This window comes from Pristiophorus japonicus, unplaced genomic scaffold (assembly GCF_044704955.1).
Source record: "Pristiophorus japonicus isolate sPriJap1 unplaced genomic scaffold, sPriJap1.hap1 HAP1_SCAFFOLD_981, whole genome shotgun sequence".
NCBI lineage: Eukaryota > Metazoa > Chordata > Chondrichthyes > Pristiophoridae > Pristiophorus > Pristiophorus japonicus.
In genome coordinates, this window is record NW_027254910.1 from 119255 (window position 1) to 138699 (window position 19445).

General features: G+C 51.8%; 1 protein-coding gene across 1 annotated transcript in view; it reads right to left on the reverse strand.

Annotated features, from left to right (window-relative positions):
• The window catches only part of LOC139258431 (myosin-7-like), a gene marked incomplete at both ends in the record, with an annotated part of 135436 nt that extends 116137 nt beyond the window's left edge, over positions 1-19299 (reverse strand). Inside the window, 10 exon segments of the mRNA XM_070874781.1 lie at positions 352-450; positions 550-613; positions 6747-6839; positions 7616-7739; positions 14888-14915; positions 16004-16160; positions 17585-17728; positions 19099-19130; positions 19133-19174; positions 19177-19299. Coding sequence (XP_070730882.1) covers positions 352-450; positions 550-613; positions 6747-6839; positions 7616-7739; positions 14888-14915; positions 16004-16160; positions 17585-17728; positions 19099-19130; positions 19133-19174; positions 19177-19299 — 906 coding nt within the window.
• Positions 19300-19445: the final 146 nt, after the last annotated feature.

Consider the following 19445-nt stretch of genomic DNA (forward strand, 5'->3'; position numbering starts at 1 on the left):
GGGATTGAGTGAGGTGGGGTTGAGGGAGGTGGGATTGAGTGAGGTGGGATTGAGTGAGGTGGGGTTGAGGGAGGTGGGATTGAGTGAGGTGGGATTGAGTGAGGTGGGGTTGAGGGAGGTGGGATTGAGTGAGGTGGGATTGAGGGAGGTAGGATTGAGTGAGGTGGGGTTGAGGGAGGTGGGATTGAGTGAGGTGGGGTTGAGGGAGGTGGGATTGAGTGAGGTGGGATTGCGGGAGGTGGGATTGAGGGAGGTGGGGTTGAGGGAGGTAGGATTGAGTGAGGTGGGATTGAGGGAGGTGGGGTTGAGAGAGGTGGGGACAGAGGACGATGAGACCAATGTCGGACGTACCCAGTAGTTCGGGTTTTTTCATGGAGAGGATCTGGTAGAAGATATGATAATTCCTCTCAGACCTGAGCTGGAAGATGACCCTGGACTTCTCCAGGAGATCTGCATTTGGGGAAAGAAGGGATCTGAGTTAGTTGGCGGAGCGTCGCACATCAGGACGATGAAAATATAACTTCGAACAGAACTTTGTCCGTCACTTACAGGTCTCAATATCAGCGGAGGCCAGCTTCCCAGTTGCTGCGAAGTGAATGCGGATGAACTTTCCCTGGAAAAGAAGACGTCGGGATGGGAAGTGAATCAGGTGCAAGGTCACAGCGATTTCTCGTGGAACAAGGCACAGGAAGAGGCCACAAACAAACCCTTTTAAAGTCAAAACCTTTGCACTAACGGGACTGGACAGGTTAGATGCAGGAAGAATGTTCCCGATGTTGGGGAAGTCCAGAACCAGGGGTCACAGTCTAAGGATAAGGGGTAAGCCATTTAGGACCGAGATGAGGAGAAACTTCTTCACTCAGAGAGTGGTGAACCTGTGGAATTCTCTACCACAGAAAGTTGTTGAGGCCAGTTCGTTAGATATATTCAAAAGGGAGTTAGATATGGCCCTTACGGCCAAAGGGATCAAGGGGTATGGAGAGAAAGCAGGAAAGGGGTACTGAAGTTGAATGGTCCCAGTCAGCAACGATTTATGAAAGGGAAATCATGCTTGACAAATCTTCTGGAATTTTTTGAGGCTGTAACTAGTCGAGTGGACAAGGGGGAACCAGTGGATGTGGTGTATTTGGACTTTCAAAAGGCTTTTGACAAGGTCCCACACAAGAGATTGGTGTGCACAATTAAAGCACATGGTATTGGGGGTAATGTACTGACGTGGATAGAGAACTGGTTGGCAGACAGGAAGCAGAGAGTCGGGATAAACGGGTCCTTTGCAGAATGGCAGGCAGTGACTAGTGGAGTGCCGCAGGATTCAGTGCTGGGACCCCAGCTATTTACAATATACATTAATGATTTAGATGAAGGAATTGAATGTAATATTTCCAAGTTTGCAGATGACACTAAGCTGGGTGGCGGTGTGAGCTGTGAGGAGGATGCTAAGAGGCTGCAGGGTGACTTGGACAGGTTTGGTGAGTGGGCAAATGCATGGCAGATGCAGTATAATGTGGATAAATGTGAGGTTATCCACTCTGGTGGCAAAAACAGGAAGGCAGAATATTATCTGAATGGCGACAGATTAGGAAAAGGGGAGGTGCAACGAGACCTGGGTGTCATGGTACATCAGTCATTGAAAGTTGGCATGCAGGTACAGCAGGCGGTGAAGAAGGCCAATGGTATGTTGGCCTTCATAGCGAGAGGATTTGAGTATAGGAGCAGGGAGGTCTTACTGCAGTTGTACAGGGCCTTGGTGAGGCCTCACCTGGAATATTGTGTTCAGTTTTGGTCTCCTAATCTGAGGAAGGACGTTCTTGCTATTGAGAGAGTGCAGCGAAGGTTCACCAGACTGATTCCAGGGATGGCAGGACTGACATATGGAGGAGAGACTGGATCGACTGGGCTTATATTCACTGGAATTTAGAAGAATGAGAGGGGATCTCATAGAAACATATAAAATTCTGACGGGACTGGACAGGTTAGATGCAGGAAGAATGTTCCCGATGTTGGGGAAGTCCAGAACCAGGGGTCACAGTCTAAGGATAAGTGGTAAGCCATTTAGGACCGAGATGAGGAGAAACTTCTTCACCCAGAGAGTTGTGAACCTGTGGAATTCTCTACCACAGAAAGTTGTTGAGGCCAGTTCATTGGATATATTTAAAAGGGAGTTAGATGTGGCCCTTACGGCTAAAGGGATCAAGGGGTATGGAGAGAAAGCAGGAAAGGGGTACTGAGGGAATGATCAGCCATGATCTTATTGAATGGTGGTGCAGGCTCGAAGGGCCGAATAGCCTGTCCCTGCACCTATTTTCGATGATTCTACCTGGGAGGTGAAACGGCACCAGCCTGGGGCAAGTGATGAATTATCACTCATTGAAAGCCAGCTCCGTGATCAAGGACTATGCCTACCGACAAAGAGATTGATAATGCCGTGGAAATTCCCACGTCCTCGGACCCGTGCGAAGTTTCTCCGGACCCGGGAAGGCATCGGCAAAGCCGGTTTTCTGCGCGACGCACCGCGCACGCGGCTGAAAAGCGGCTTTTCCCATCTGTCACGCTGGAGCTCGACGGACCACACGCAGATCGGGAGCGAGGTCATTCGCACGGGCAAGGTTGCGGGATTGGCCCATAGCTTGCCCGGCAAATGTCCTGAGAACTCTCGCGCCTGACAGAAGCGGGCGCATAGCCCACGGTTACAGGCGCGAGCGTTTAGAAACGTATCAGAAACATGATTAAAATAAAATTTAAAAAGACATATTTGGGTTAAAATCCTGCCCACTCAGGTAAGGTTATTTTAAACACTAACCCGAATTTTTTTTAAATTTGGCACCTTTTTTTTCTTTAGAAAACATGTACAACAACTTTAATTTCTATTAATGTCCTTATGTGAGGTGCTTTTTCAAATGTTCTGTGTCGTGTGTTTTTTCAGCTGTTTATCATTCATATTAATAGAAGGCTCATAACTTATGACAGGCAGCGACTAGTGGGGTACCGCAGGGTTCTGTGCTGGGGCCCCAGCTGTTTACATTGTACATTAATGATTTAGACGAGGGGATTAAATGCAGTATCTCCAAATTTGCGGATGACACTAAGTTGGGTGGCAGTGTGAGCTGCGAGGAGGATGCTATGAGGCTGCAGGCTGACTTGGACAGGTTAGGTGAGTGGGCAAATGCATGGCAGATGAAGTATAATGTGGATAAATGTGAGGTTATCCACTTTGGTGGTAAAAACAGAGAGACAGACTATTATCTGAATGGTGACAGATTAGGAAAAGGGGAGGTGCAACGAGACCTGGGTGTCATGGTACATCAGTCATTGAAAGTTGGCATGCAGGTACAGCAGGCGGTGAAGAAGGCAAATGGCATGTTGGCCTTCATAGCGAGGGGATTTGAGTATAGGAGCAGGGAGGTGTTACTACAGTTGTACAGGGCCTTGGTGAGGCCACACCTGGAATATTGTGTACAGTTTTGGTCTTCTAACTTGAGGAAGGACATTCTTGCTATTGAGGGAGTGCAGCGAAGGTTCACCAGACTGATTCCCGGGATGGCAGGACTGACCTATCAAGAAAGAACTGGATCGACTGGGCTTGTATTCACTGGAGTTCAGAAGAATGAGAGGGGACCTCATAGAAACGTTTAAAATTCCGACGGGACTGGACAGGTTAGATGCAGGAAGAATGTTCCCGATGTTGGGGAAGTCCAGAACCAGGGGTCACAGTCTAAGGATAAGGGGTAGGCCATTTAGGACCGAGATGAGGAGAAACTTCTTCACCCAGAGAGTGGTGAACCTGTGGAATTCTCTACCACAGGAAGTTGTTGAGGCCAGTTCACTGAATATATTCAAAAAGGAGTTAGATGTAGTCCTTACTACTCGGGGGATCAAGGGGTATGGCGAGAAAGCAGGAAGGGGGTACTGAAGTTGCATGTTCAGCCATGAACCCATTGAATGGCGGTGCAGGCTCGAAGGGCCGAATGGCCTGCTCCTGCACCTATTTTCTATGTTTCTATGTTACGAAACAACTATTACTATGAATGAGAAAATACTTTGCTGTGATTGGGTGTCCGGGATCACGTGACTCCTGCGGACGTCCTGACTTGCACACGCTACAACGCACAGTCACAAGAGGCCACCCCGCCCGGGATCTCCAGCGGACCTCGCAGGTTCAGGTAAGTGCGTATTTTATTTCTATTCTACGGTGCTTCACCCGAGGGAAGACCCGCGAGAGAAATTTCTGGGCCTCTATCTATCCGAAGAGTTGATTGGCTGCTGGGCATAAAACAGTTCACCCCAGAGACGACACGTCTGCAAGAAACCAGGATTGCAAAGGAACCCGAGCAAATGCACATGTTTGGATAACAGGGCATCAAGGATAAGGAGTTATATATATATTAATGATTTAGACGAGGGAATTAAATGTAATATCTCCAAGTTTGCAGAAGACACGAACCTCCCGGAAATACTTGGGGACCGAGGGTTTGGCGAGAAGGAGGAACTGAAGGAAATCCTTATTAGTCAGGAAATGGTGTTAGGGAAATTGATGGGACTCAAGGCCGCTAAATCCCCGGGGCCTGATAGTCTGCATCCCAGAGTACTTAAGGAAGTGGCCCTAGAAATAGTGGATGCATTGGTGATCATTTTCCAACAGTCTATTGACTCTGGATCAGTTCCTACGGACTGGAGGGTAGCGAATGTAACACCACTTTTTTTAAAAGGAGGGAGAGAGAAAACGGGTAATTATAGACCGGTTAGCCTGACATCAATGGTGGGGAAAATGTTGGAATCAATTATTAAAGATGAAATAGCAGCGCATTTGGAAAGCAGCGACAGGATTGGTCCAAGTCAGCATGGATTTATGAAAGGGAAATCATGCCTGACAAATGTTCTAGAATTTTTTGAGGATGTAACTAGTAGAGTGGACAAGGGAGAACCAGTGGATGTGGTATATTTGGACTTTCAAAAGGTTTTTGACAAGGTCCCACATAAGAGATTGGTGTGTAAAATTAAAGCACATGGTATTGGGGGTAATGTACTGATGTGGATAGAGAACTGGTTGGCAGACAGGAAGCAGAGAGTCGGGATAAACGGGTCCTTTTCAGAATGACAGGCAGTGACTAGTGGGGTACCGCAGGGCTCAGTGCTGGGACCCCAGCTATTTACAATTTACATTAATGATTTAGACGAAGGAATTGAATGTAATATCTCCAAGTTTGCAGATGACACTAAGCTGGATGGCGGTGTGAGCTGTGAGGAGGATGCTAAGAGGCTGCAGGCTGACTTGGACAGGTTAGGTGAGTGGGCAAATGTATTATACGGCAGATGCAGTATAATGTGGATAAATGTGAGGTTATCCACTCTGGTGGCAAAAACAGGAAGGCAGATAATTATCTGAATGGTGACAGATTAGGAAAAGGGGAGGTGCAACGAGACCTGGGTGTCATGGTACATCAGTCATTGAAGGTTGGCATGCAGGTACAGCAGGCGGTGAAGAAGGCAAATGGTATGTTGGCCTTCATAGTGAGAGGATTTGAGTACAGGGGCAGGGAGGTCTTACTGCAGTTGTACAGGGCCTTGGTGAGGCCACACCTGGAATATTGTGTACAGTTTTGGTCTCCTAATCTGAGGAAGGACATTCTTGCTATTGAGGGAGTACAGCGAAGGTTCACCAGACTGATTCCCGGGATGGCAGGACTGACATATGAAGAAAGACTGGATCGACTGGGCTTATATTCACTGGAGTTTAGAAGAGTGAGAGGGGATCTCATAGAAACATATAAAATTCTGACGGGACTGGACAGGTTAGATGCAGGAAGTATGTTCCCGATGTTGGGGAAGTCCAGAACCAGGGGACACAGTCTAAGGATGAGGGGTAAGCCATTTAGGACCGAGATGAGGAGAAACTTCTTCACCCAGAGAGTTGTGAACCTGTGGAATTCTCTACCACAGAGAGTTGTTGAGGCCAGTTCATTAGATATATTCAAGAGGGAGTTAGATGTGGCCCTTACGGCTAAAGGGATCAAGGGGTATGGAGAGAAAGCAGGAAAGGGGTACTGAGGGAATGATCAGCCATGATCTTATTGAATGGTGGTGCAGGCTCGAAGGGCCGAATAGCCTACTCCTGCACCTATTTTCTATGTTTCTATCCTGGGGTCCTTAAAAGAAGTGGCTGCAGAGATAGTGGATGCATTGGTTGTAATCGCCAAAATTCCCTGGATTCTGGGGAGGTCCCAGTGGATTGGAAAACTGCAAATGTAACATAGAAACATAGAAAAGTCATGTTTGACAAATTTGCTGGAGTTTTTTGAGGATGTAACGAACAGGGTGGATAAAGGGGGAACCAGTGGATGTGGTGTATTTGGATTTCCAGACGGCATTTGACAAGGTGCCACATAAAAGGTGACTGCACAAGATAAAAGTTCACGGGGTTGGGGGTAATATATTAGCATGGATAGAGGATTGGCGAACTAACAGAGAACAGAGAGTCGGGATAAATGGTTCATTCTCGGGTTGGCAACCAGTAACTAGTGGGGTGCCGCAGGGATCAGTGTTGGGGCCCCAACTATTTACAATCTATATTAACGACCTGGATGAAGGGACCGAGTGTAACGTCGCCAGGTTTGCTGACGATGCAAAGCTGGAAATGGTCCATACTCGGCGTGTGGGGGGAGCAGGGGCCTGGGGGAGGGGAGGGTAGAAGCTGGGAGTGGTGCCCACAAGGGGAAGGGAGCGAGGGCCTGGGCTCTTGCCGTACTCACAAAGCGAGAGGAGTTGTCGTTCCGGAGGGTCTTGGCATTCCCGAATGCCTCCAGGGCGGGATTAGCCTGGATGATTTGGTCCTCCAGGGTTTCCTGGGGAGGGAAGGAGAAGGTCAGAGGTCAGGCGATTGTCCATCGATCGGGGACGCCTCCCCTTCTCACCCCTGCCCTCTGACCCGCTCTCACTCCTACCCTTTGACCCTCTCTCACCCCTGCCCTCTGAACCTCTCTCACTCCTACCCTTTGACCCTCTCTCACCCCTACCGTCTGACCCTCTCTCACCGTTAACCTCTGACCCTCTCTCACCCCTGCCCTCTGAACCTCTCTCACCCCTACCCTCAGACCCTCTCTCACCCTTAACCTCTGACCCTCTCTCAACCCTATCCTCTGACCCTCTCTCACCCTTAACCTCTGAACCTCTCTCACCCCTACCCTCTGACCCTCTTTCACCCTTAACCTCTGACCCTCTCTTACCCCTACCCTCTGACCCTCTTTCACCCTTAACCTCTGAACCTCTCTCACCCCTACCCTCTGACACTCTCTCACCCCTACCCTCTGATCAAAATTACAGCACTCCCTCAGTACTGCCCCTCCGACAGTGCGGCGCTCTCTCAGTACTGCCCCTCCGACAGTGCGGGGCTCCCTCAGTACTGCCCCTCCGACAGTGCGGCGCTCCCTCAGTACTGCCCCTCCGACAGTGCGGCGCTCTCTCAGTACTGACCCTCCGACAGTGCGGCGCTCTCTCAGTACTGCCCCTCCGACAGTGCGGCACTCCCTCAGTACTGCCCCTCCGACAGTGCGGCGCTCCCTCAGTACTGCCCCTCCGACAGTGCGGCACTCCCTCGGTACTGCCCCTCCGACAGTGGGACAAAGTGGTGGGGAATTACCTTTCCTGATGGGGGTCCCTCCTTTTTGCTCCCAACTGCAGCGATACTTGCCAAGTATTGGATTACCCGCTTCGTATTCACGGTTTTGCCAGCTCCCGACTCACCTCTGGGAAAATATTGGACAAAGAAATCTGCGTCAAGTGGTGTGACGTCTCGAGACACACAAACAAATGCACTCGCAAAGATGGCCGCCCACAGAACTGTGTGCGCACATTACCTGTTGTTATTACATCAGTAGCCCACTAGAGGGAGCAGTCCACTAGGCTACAATGCACGGGAAGGCAGTAATGAAAACATAGAAACATAGAAAATAGGTGCAGGAGTAGGCCATTCGGCCCTTCGAGCCTGCACCACCATTCAATACGATCATGGCTGATCATTCCCTCAGTACCCCTTTCCTGCTTTCTCTCCATACCCCTTGATCCCTTTAGCCGTAAGGGCCACATCTAACTCCCTCTTGAATATATCCAACGAACTGGCCCCAACAACTCTCTGTGGTAGAGAATTCCACAGGTTCACCACTCTCTGAGTGAAGAAGTTTCTCCTCATCTCGGTCCTAAATGGCTTACCCCTTATCCTTAGACTGTGTCCCCTGGTTCTGGGCTTCCCCAACATCGGGAACATTCTTCCTGCATCTAACCTGTCCAGTCCCGTCAGAATTTTATATGTTTCTATGAGATCCCCTCTCATCCTTCTAAACTCCAGTGAATACAGGCCTAGTAGATCCAGTCTCTCCTCATATGTCAGTCCTGCCATCCCAGGAATCAGTCTGGTGAACCTTCGCTGCACTCCCTCAATAGCAAGAATGTCCTTCCTCAGATTAGGAGACCAAAACTGAACACAATATTCCAGGTGAGGCCTCACCAAGGCCCTGTACAACTGCAGTAAGACCTCCCTGCTCCTATACTCAAATCCCCTCGCTATGAAGGCCAACATGCCATTTGCTTTCTTCACCGCCTGCTGTACCTGCATGCCAACTTTCAATGACTGATGTACCATGACACCCAGGTCTCGTTGCACCTCCCCTTTTCCTAATCTGCCGCCATTCAGATAATATTCTGCCTTCCTGTTTTTGCCCCCAAAGTGGATAACCTCACATTTATCCACATTATACTGCATCTGCCATGCATTTGCCCACTCACCTAACCTGTCCAAGTCACCCTGCAGCCTCTTAGCATCCTCCTCACAGCTCACACCGCCACCCAGCTTAGTGTCATCTGCAAACTTGGAGATATTACACTCAATTCCTTCATCTAAATCATTAATGTATATTGTAAATAGCTGGGGTCCCAGCACTGAGCCCTGCGGCACCCCACTAGTCACTGCCTGCCGTTCTGAAAAGGACCTGTTTATCCCGACTCTCTGCTTCCTGTCTGCCAACCAGTTCTCTATCCACATCAATATATTACCCTCAATACCATGTGCTTTAATTTTGCACACCAATCTCTTGTGTGGGACCTTGTCAAAAGCCTTTTGAAAGTCCAAATACACCACATCCACTGGTTCTCCCTTGTCCACTCTACTAGTTACATCCCCAAAAAATTCCAGAAGGTTTGTCAAGCATGATTTCCCTTTCATAAATCCATGCTGACTTGGACCGATCCTGTCACTGCTTTCCAAATGCGCTGCTATTTCATCTTTAATAATTGATTCCAACATTTTCCCCACTACTGATGTCAGGCTGACCGGTCTATAATTACCTGCTTTCTCTCTCCCTCCTTTTTTAAAAAGTGGTGTTACATTAGCTACCCTCCAGTCCATAGGAACCCATCCAGAGTCGATAGAATGTTGGAAAATGATCACCAATGCATTCACTATTTCTAGGGCCACGTCCTTAGACCGATTGCGGCCCAAAATTGCCCCCGTGCTTAAGGTCCATTACCGCCTCACTGACCACGGGGGAGGCCGGAGGGGCCGACATGACGGGAATTGACGCCCTGTGACGGGATCGGCGGGAACAGGTCTCCTACGCTGTCCGTGTTGCTGCCCCCACATGCCGATCTCCAAGCCATTCCCCCACTCCTCCCCGCGGGAAATTGCCCCGCGTTGAATTGCTGTCTGTGTGCATGTGCGCCTCGCAGGCTCTTAAAGGGGAGGGCGGGCCGCGCCGCGGACACCATTTTTGTTTTAAATCGCCGGCCGACTCCGACGACCGGGGCTACGAGTTCGGCTGTGCCAACTCCAACGGGCAAGTCCGGTAATCTTACAGCCCCCGCCCCCGCATCTTGGGTATCGTGGCCGGGCAAAACTTTCTCTGGTGGGTCAGTGGGCCAAACTAAGCTAACTGCACCTCGGGTGGTCGAACAAGGCAAATGGAACACACATCAAATGGTCGGACACCGAGAAGTGGAGCGTTATACAGGGCATTGGTGAGGCCACACCTGGAGTACTGCGTGCAGTTTTGGTCTCCGTATTTAAGGAAGGATATACTTGCTTTGGAGGCAGTTCAGAGAAGGTTCACTCGGTTGATTCTGGGGATGAGGGGGTTGACTTATGAGGAAAGGTTGAGGAGGTTGGGCCTCTACTCATTGGAATTCAGAAGAATGAGAGGTGATCTTATCGAAACGTATCAGATTATGAGGGGGGCTCGACAAGGTGGATGCAGAGAGGATGTTCCCACTGATGGGGGAGACTAGAACTAGGGGGCATGGTCTTAGAATAAGGGGCCGCCCATTTAAAACTGAGATGAGGAGGAATTTCTTCTCTCGGAGGGTTGTAAATCTGTGGAATTCTCTGCCCCAGAGAGCTGTGGAGGCTGGGTCATTGAATATATTTAAGGCGGAGATAGACAGATTTTTGAGTGATAAGGAAGTGAAGGGTTTTGGGGAGCGGGCGGGGAAGTGGAGCTGAGTCCATGATCGGATCAGCCATGATCGTATTAAATGGCGGAGCAGGCTCGAGGGGCCGAATGGCCGACTACTGCTCCTATTTCTTATGTAACAAAGGGACGTGGGAGTGCAGGTCCACAGATCCCTGAATGTAGCAGGCCAGGTGGATAAGGTGGTTAAGAAGGCATACGGAATACTTGCCTTTATTAGCCGAGACATAGAAACATAGAAACATAGAAAATAGGTGCAGGAGTAGGCCATTCGGCCCTTCGAGCCTGCACCACCATTCAATGAGTTCATGGCTGAACATGCAACTTCAGTACCCACTTCCTGCTTTCTCACCATACCCCTTGATTCCCCTAGTAGTAAGGACTTCATCTAACTCCTTTTTGAATATATTTAGTGAATTGGCCTCAACAACTTTCTGTGGTAGAGAATTCCACAGGTTCACCACTCTCTGGGTGAAGAAATTCCTCCTCATCTCGGTCCTAAATGGCTTCCCCCTTATCCTCAGACTGTGTCCCCTGGTTCTGGACTTCCCCAACATTGGGAACATTCTTCCTGCATCTAACCTGTCTAACCCCGTCAGAATTTTAAACGTTTCTATGAGGTCCCCTCTCATTCTTCTGAACTCCAGTGAATACAAGCCCAGTTGATCCAGTCTTTCTTGATAGGTCAGTCCCGCCATCCCGGTAATCAGTCTGGTGAACCTTCGCTGCACTCCCTCAATAGCAAGAATGTCCTTCCTCAGGTTAGGAGACCAAAACTGTACACAATACTCCAGGTGTGGCCTCACCAAGGCCCTGTACAATTGTAGCAACACCTCCCTGCCCTTGTACTCAAATCCCCTCGCTATGAAGGCCAACATGCCATTTGCTTTCTTAACCGCCTGCTGTACCTGCATGCCAACCTTCAATGACTGATGTACCATGACACCCAGGTCTCTTTGCACCTGCCCTTTTCCTAATCTGTCACCATTCAGATAATAGTCTGTCTCTCTGTTTTTACCACCAAAGTGGATAACCTCACATTTATCCACATTATACTTCATCTGCCATGCATTTGCCCACTCACCTAACCTATCCAAGTCGCTCTGCAGCCTCATAGAATCCTCCTTGCAGCTCACACTGCCACCCAACTTAGTGTCATCCGCAAATTTGGAGATACTACATTTAATCCCCTCGTCTAAATCATTAATGTACAGTGTAAACAGCTGGGGCCCCAGCACAGAACCTTGCGGTACCCCACTAGTCACTGCCTGCCATTCTGAAAAGTACCCATTTACTCCTACTCTTTGCTTCCTGTCTGACAACCAGTTCTCAATCCATGTCAGCACACTACCCCCAATCCCATGTGCTTTAACTTTGCACATTAATCTCTTGTGTGGGACCTTGTCGAAAGCCTTCTGAATGTCCAAATATACCACATCAACTGGTTCTCCCTTGTCCACTCTACTGGAAACATCCTCAAAAAATTCCAGAAGATTTGTCAAGCATGATTTCCCTTTCACAAATCCATGCTGACTTGGACCTATCATATTACCTCTTTCCAAATGCACTGCGATGACATCCTTAATAATTGATTCCATCATTTTACCCACTACCGATGTCAGGCTGACCGGTCTGTAATTCCCTGTTTTCTCTCTCCCTCCTTTTTTAAAAGTGGGGTTACATTGGCTACCCTCCACTCCATAGGAACTGATCCAGAGTCAATGGAATGTTGGAAAATGACTGTCAATGCATCCGCTATTTCCAAGGCCACCTCCTTAAGTACTCTGGGATGCAGTCCATCAGGCCCTGGGGATTTATCGGCCTTCAATCCCATCAATTTCCCCAACACAATTTCCCGACTAATAAGGATTTCCCTCAGTTCCTCCTCCTTACTAGACCCTCCGACCCCTTTTATATCCGGAAGGTTGTTTGTGTCCTCCTCAGTGAATACCGAACCAAAGTACTTGTTCAATTGGTCCGCCATTTCTTTGTTCCCCGTTATGACTTCCCCTGATTCTGACTGCAGGGGACCTACGTTTGTCTTTACTAACCTTTTTCTCTTTACATATCTATAGAAACTTTTGCAATCCGTCTTAATGTTCCCTGCAAGCTTCTTCTCGTATTCCATTTTCCCTGCCCTAATCAAACCCTTTGTCCTCCTCTGCTGAGTTCTAAATTTTTCCCAGTCCCCAGGTTCGCTGCTATTTCTGGCCAATTTGTATGCCACTTCCTTGGCTTTAATGCTATCCCTGATTTCCCTTGATAGCCACGGTTGAGCCACCTTCCCTTTTTTACTTTTACGACAGACAGGAATGTACAATTGTTGTAGTTCATCCATGCGGTCTCTAAATGTCTGTCATTGCCCATCCACGGTCAACCCCTTCAGTATCATTCGCCAATCTATCCTAGCCAATTCACGCCTCATACCTTCAAAGTTAGCCTTCTTTAAGTTCTGGACCATGGTCTCTGAATTAACTGTTTCATTCTCCATCCTAATGCAGAATTCCACCATATTATGGTCACTCTTCCCCAAGGGGCCTCGCACAACGAGATTGCTAATTAATCCTCTCTCATTACATAACACCCAGTCTAAGATGGCCTCCCCTGTAGTTGGTTCCTCGACATATTGGTCTAAAAAACCATCCCTTATGCACTCCAGGAAATCCTCCTCCACCGTATTGCTTCCAGTTTGGTTAGCCCAATCTATGTGCATATTAAAGTCACCCATTATAACTGCTGCACCTTTATTGCACGCACCCCTAATTTCATGTTTGATGCCCTCCCCAACATCACTACTACTGTTTGGAGGTCTGCTGGAGTACTGCGTGCACAGTTCTGGTCACCACATTACAGGAAGGATGTGATTGCACTGGAGAGGGTACAGAGGAGATTTACCAGGATGTTGCACTGGAGAGGGTACAGAGGAGATTTACCAGGATGTTGCACTGGAGAGGGTACAGAGGAGATTTACCAGGATGTTGCACTGGAGAGGGTACAGAGGAGATGTTGCCGGGACTGGAGAATTTTAGCGATGAGGAAAGATTGGATGGGCTGGGGTCTGTTTTCCTTGGAACAGAGGAGGCTGAGGGGAGAGCTGATTGAGGTGTATAAAATGATGAGGGGCCTGGATAGAGTGGATAGGACGGACCTGTTTCCCTGGGCAGAGGGGTCAACAACCAGGGGGCAGAGATTGAAAGTAATTGGGGGGAGGTTTAGAGGGGATTTGAGGGGAAATGTCTTCACCCAGAGGGTGGTGGGGGTCTGGGGTGGAACTCACGGCCTGAAAGGGGGGTAGAGGCAGAAACCCTCACCACATTTGGATGTGCCCCTGAAGTGCCGTAACCCACAGGGCTACGGACCCAGAGCGGGAAAGTGGGATTAGGCCGGGTAGCTCTTGGTCGGCCGGAGAGGACACGATGGGCCGAATGGCCTCCTGCCGTGCTGTAAATGTCTCTGATTCTGTGAAACACAAAGCTCACAACAGCCCTCCTCTTAAACCAGCAAACTCCCCACAAACATCCGCAGATGAAAAATGTTTTACAGTCCACAATAATCCACCGTCCGACAGTGCGGCAATCCCTCAGTACTGCCCCTCCGACAGTGCGGCACTCCCTCAGTACTGCCCCTCCGACAGTGCGGCGCTCCCTCAGTACTGCCCCTCCGACAGTGCGGCGCTCCCTCAGTACTGCCCCTCCGACAGTGCGGCACTCCCTCAGTACTGCCCCTCCGACAGTGCGGCACTCCCTCAGTACTGCCCCTCCGACAGTGCGGCACTCCCTCAGTACTGCCCCTCCGACAGTGCGGCACTCCCTCAGTACTGCCCCTCCGACAGTGCGGCACTCCGTCAGTACTGCCCCTCCGACAGTGCGGCGCTCCCTCAGTACTGCCCCTCCGACAGTGCGGCGCTCCCTCAGTACCGCCCCTCCGACAGGGCGGCACTCCCTCAGCACCGCCCCTCCGACAGTACGGGGCTCCCTCAGTACTGCCCCTCCGACAGTGCGGCACTCCCTCAGTACTGCCCCTCTGACAGTGCGGCACTCCCTCAGCACCGCCCCTCCGACAGTACGGGGCTCCCTCAGTACTGCCCCTCCGACAGTGCGGCACTCCCTCAGTACTGCCCCTCCGACAGTGCGGCGCTCCCTCAGTACTGCCCCTCCGACAGTGCGGCGCTCCCTCAGTACTGCCCTTCCGACAGTGCGGCGCTCCCTCAGTACTGCCCCTCCGACAGTGCGGCGCTCCCTCAGTACTGCCCCTCCGACAGTGCGGCACTCCCTCAGTACTGCACTGGGTGTGTCAGCCTAGACTTTAGTGCTCAAGTCCCTGGAGTGGGACTTGAACCCACAACCTCCTGACTCGGAGGTGAGGGGCTGCTACCTACTGAGGCAGAACTGCCACTCCAGTTACCAGACAGAGTGGGGATCATAATTGCTACTCACGTGATCAAAACAGATTGGTTTTCTCGGTCTGTAGGGAAAGAAATTGAATGTGTTAATGCAGAAAATTGAATCACCTGGGTTAGACCACACTGGGATCACTGTGTACAGTTCTGATCTCCATATACCTGGGTTAGACCACACTGGGATCACTGTGTACAGTTCTGATCTCCATATACCTGGGTTAGACCACACTGGGAGCACTGTGTACAGTTCTGATCTCCATATACCTGGGTTAGACCACACTGGGAGCACTGTGTACAGTTCTGATCTCCATATACTTGGGTTAGACCACACTTGGAGCACTGTGCACAGTTCTGGTCTCCATATACCTGGGTGAGACCACACTTGGAGCACTGTGCACAGTTCTGGTCTCCATATACCTGGATTAGACCACACTGGGAGCACTGTGTACAGTTCTGGTCTCCATATACCTGGGTTAGACCACACTTGGAGCACCGTGCACAGTTCTGGTCTCCATATACCTGGGTTAGACCACACTTGGAGCACCGTGCACAGTTCTGGTCTCCATATACCTGGATTAGACCACACTGGGAGCACTGTGTACAGTTCTGGTCTCCATATACCTTGGTTAGACCACACTTGGAGCACTGTGTACAGTTCTGGTCTCCATATACCTTGGTTAGACCACACTTGGAGCACTGTGCACAGTTCTGGTCTCCATATACCTGGGTTAGACCTCACTTGGAGCACTGTGCACAGTTCTGGTCTCCATATACCTGGGTGAGACCACACTTGGAGCACTGTGCACAGTTCTGATCTCCATATACCTGGATTAGACCACACTGGGAGCACTGTGTACAGTTCTGGTCTCCATATACCTGGGTTAGACCACACTTGGAGCACTGTGCACAGTTCTGGTCTCCATATACCTGGGTTAGACCACACTTGGAGCACTGTGCACAGTTCTGGTCTCCATATACCTGGGTTAGACCACACTTGGAGCACCGTGCACAGTTCTGATCTCCATCTTCCTTGGTTAGACCACACTCTCATGACTGCCCCCTCACTCTCCCCCCTGCCCCTTCCACCGGCCCACATCACCCCTTCCCCCCAGGCTCCCCGCCTCTCCCGAGCCACCCCACCCCTCCCCTGTACCTGTCAGCATGTACTGATAGGCGTTGTCAGAGATGGAGAAGATGTGAGGAGGGGCCTCTTGCCGTTTCTTGCCCCGGTAGGCGTTCACCACATGGGCGCTGTAGACCGGGAGCATCTTGTAGGGGTTCACCGTCACACAGAACAATCCGGAATAGGTCTGCGGGGGCAGGGTGCAAGGGGAATCAGAGAGACGTTAATTGGTCAAGAACCGACTCCGTGTGTGTTGAGGGGAGGGAGGTGGGAGATGGAGGGAGGGAGAGATGGGGGGGGTGGGTACGGTTGGAGGGAGAGGGACCGAGGGAGGGTTGGAGGGAGGGGAGGGGAGCGGGACAGAGGGAGGGGAGGGAGGGGAGGGGGACAGAGGGAGCGGAGGGTTAGAGGGAGGGCCAGAGGGAGAGGAGGTTCAGAGGGAGGGGGAGAGAGGGTGAGGGTCAGAGGGAGGGGGAAGGGAGACGGGGAGTGGGACAGAGGGAGGGGAAGGGTGAGAGTGAGGAGTCGGGAGGGGAGGGTTAGAGGGAGGAGGGGGGAGGGGAGGGTCAGAGGGAGGAGGGGGAGGGGAGGGTCAGAGGGAGGAGGATGGAGGGGAGGGTTAGACGGAGGGGGAGGGAGGGATGGTCAGAGGGAGGATGGGTAGGGTTAGAGGGAAGGGAGGGTCAGAGGGAGGAGGGGTGAGGGGAGGGTCAGAGGGAGGAGGAGGGAGGGGAGGGTTAGACGGAGGGGGAGGGAGGGACGGTCAGAGGGAGGATGGGTAGGGTTAGAGGGAGGGGAGGGACAGAAGGAGGGGAAGGCAGGGAGGAAGGGTTAGAGAGAGGGGGAGGGAGGGAGGGGAGATTCAGATGGAGGGTAATGGCGGGAGGGAGGGTTAGAGGGAGGGGGAAGGAGAGACGGGAGGGTTAGAGGGAGGAGGAGGGAGGGAGGGTTAGACGGAGGGGGAGGGAGGGACGGTCAGAGGGAGGATGGGTAGGGTTAGAGGGAGGGGAGGGACAGAAGGAGGGGAAGGCAGGGAGGAAGGGTTAGAGAGAGGGGGAGGGAGGGAGGGGAGATTCAGATGGAGGGTAATGGCGGGAGGGAGGGTTAGAGGGAGGGGAAGGAGAGACGGGAGGGTTGGAGGGAGGAGGAGGGAGGGGAGGGTTAGACGGAGGGGGAGGGAGGGACGGTCAGAGGGAGGATGGGTAGGGTTAGAGGGAGGGGAGGGACAGAAGGAGGGGAAGGCAGGGAGGAAGGGTTAGAGAGAGGGGGAGGGAGGGAGGGGAGATTCAGATGGAGGGTAATGGCGGGAGGGAGGGTGAGAGGGAGGGGGGAAGGAGAGACGGGAGGGTTAGAGGGAGGAGGAGAGTGGGAGAGGAGGGGGACAGAGGAAGGGGGAGAGAGGGGGAGAGGATTAGAGGGAGGGGGATGGAGGGAGGGTATGGGTTAGAGGGAGGGGGTTGGAGGGAGGGTATGGGTTAGAGGGGGGGGGTTGGAGGGAGAGTAGGGTTAGAGGGAGAGGGAGAGAGAGGGGGAGGGTTAGAGGGAGGGCAGGGTCAGAGGGAGGGGGAGGGAGGGAGAGGAGCGTCAGAGGGAACAGTGTTGAAGACTTACGTAGATCATCCAGGCCGCGTAACGCTCCTTGAGATTGTAGAGCACGGCCGGTTCATGCAGGAAGGTTAACATGGCCATATCCTCGATCATATCGAACTTGGGAGGGTTCTGAGGGTGAACATCACAATCCTTGGTCGTCACCGTCTGTGGAGTCAAAGGGCAGCCACCATTAGAGACAAGACGTCTTCGGGAGGGGCAGTACTGAGGGAGCCCCGCACTGTCGGAGGGGCAGTACTGAGGGAGCGCCGTACTGTCGGAGGGGCAGTACTGAGGGAGCGCCGTACTGTCGGAGGGGCACTACTGAGGGAGCCCCGCACTGTCGGAGGGGCAGTACTGAGGGAGCGCCGTACTGCGCTGTCGGAGGGGCAGTACTGAGGGAGTGCTGCACTGTCGGAGGGGCAGTACTGAGGGAGCCCCGCACTGTCGGAGGGGCAGTACTGAGGGAGCCCCGCACTGTCGGAGGGGCAGTACTGAGGGAGCGCCGCACTGTCGGAGGGGCAGTACTGAGGGAGCGCCGTACTGCGCTGTCGGAGGGGCAGTACTGAGGGAGTGCCGCACTGTCGGAGGGGCAGTACTGAGTGTGGTCAAGGCAACAAGCGACAAACAAACCCACATTTACTTCAGGAAAATCTCTAGACATCTTTGCTGCAATGAATTAGCCAAGATTGTAAAAACAGATGCTTAAATGGTGAAAGATTGCAAAGTGCCGCAGTACAGCGAGACCTGGGGGTTACTTGTGCATGAAACACAAAAGGTTAGTATGCAGGTACAGCAAGTGATCAGGAAGGCCAATGGTATCTTGGCCTTTATTGCAAAGGGGATGGAGTATAAAAGCAGGGAAGTCTTGCTCCAGTTATACAGGGTATTGGTGAGGCCACACCTGGAGTACTGCGTGCAGTTTTGGTCTCCGTATTTACGGAAGGATACACTTGCTTTGGAGGCAGTTCAGAGAAGGTTCACTCGGTTGATTCCGGAGATGAGGGGGTTGTCTTATGAGGAAAGGTTGAGGAGGTTGGGCCTCTACTCATTGGAGTTCAGAAGAATGAGAGGTGATCTTATTGAGACGTGTAAGATTATGAGGGGCTCGACAAGGTGGATGCAGAGAGGATGTTCCCACTGATGGGGGAGACTAGAACTAGGGGGCATGGTCTTAGAATAAGGGGCCACCCATTTAAAAACTGAGATGAGGAGGAATTTCTTCTCTCAGAGGGTTGTAAATCTGTGGAATTCTCTGCCCCAGAGAGCTGTGGAGGCTGGGTCATTGAATATATTTAAGCGGAGATAGACAGATTTTTGGGCGATAAGGGAGTGAAGGGTTATGGGGAGCGGGCGGGGAAGTGGAGCTGAGTCCATGATCGGATCAGCCATGGTCGTATTAAATGGCGGAGCAGGCTCGAGGGCCCGAATGGCCGACTCCTGCTCCTATTTCTGATGTTCTTAACGGGTCATAAAGTGAGAAATGGTGGCGGAACTGGGGCGTGGCCCTGGGCTGTGAGGGAGGAGACGGCCATTACCTTGCCCCTTTCCGTCTCCGCCACGATTTTGTCCCCTCGCGACTCAGGACCTTGGCCTTCACGTACTCCTCCTTGGGTCGGCCACGAAGATCTCCTTCTTCATGTCGAAGACCCGAGTGGTGCCCTGAAGTCTCTCCTTCTCCGTCTTCCTCAGGAACGGGGCAGCGGCTCCGAACTCCGACAGGTCGGCCATTGCAAGAGCTGCCGCGGGGAGCAAAGGGCGCAGGTCAAAGGGCAGGCCGTCACAGCGAGGGGAGAGAGGCGGGGGGGGGGGAGAGGGGGAGATAGAGAGCGGGAGGGGGAGAGAGGGGAGAGGGGGTGGGAGAGAGGGGAGGTAGAGAGGGGAG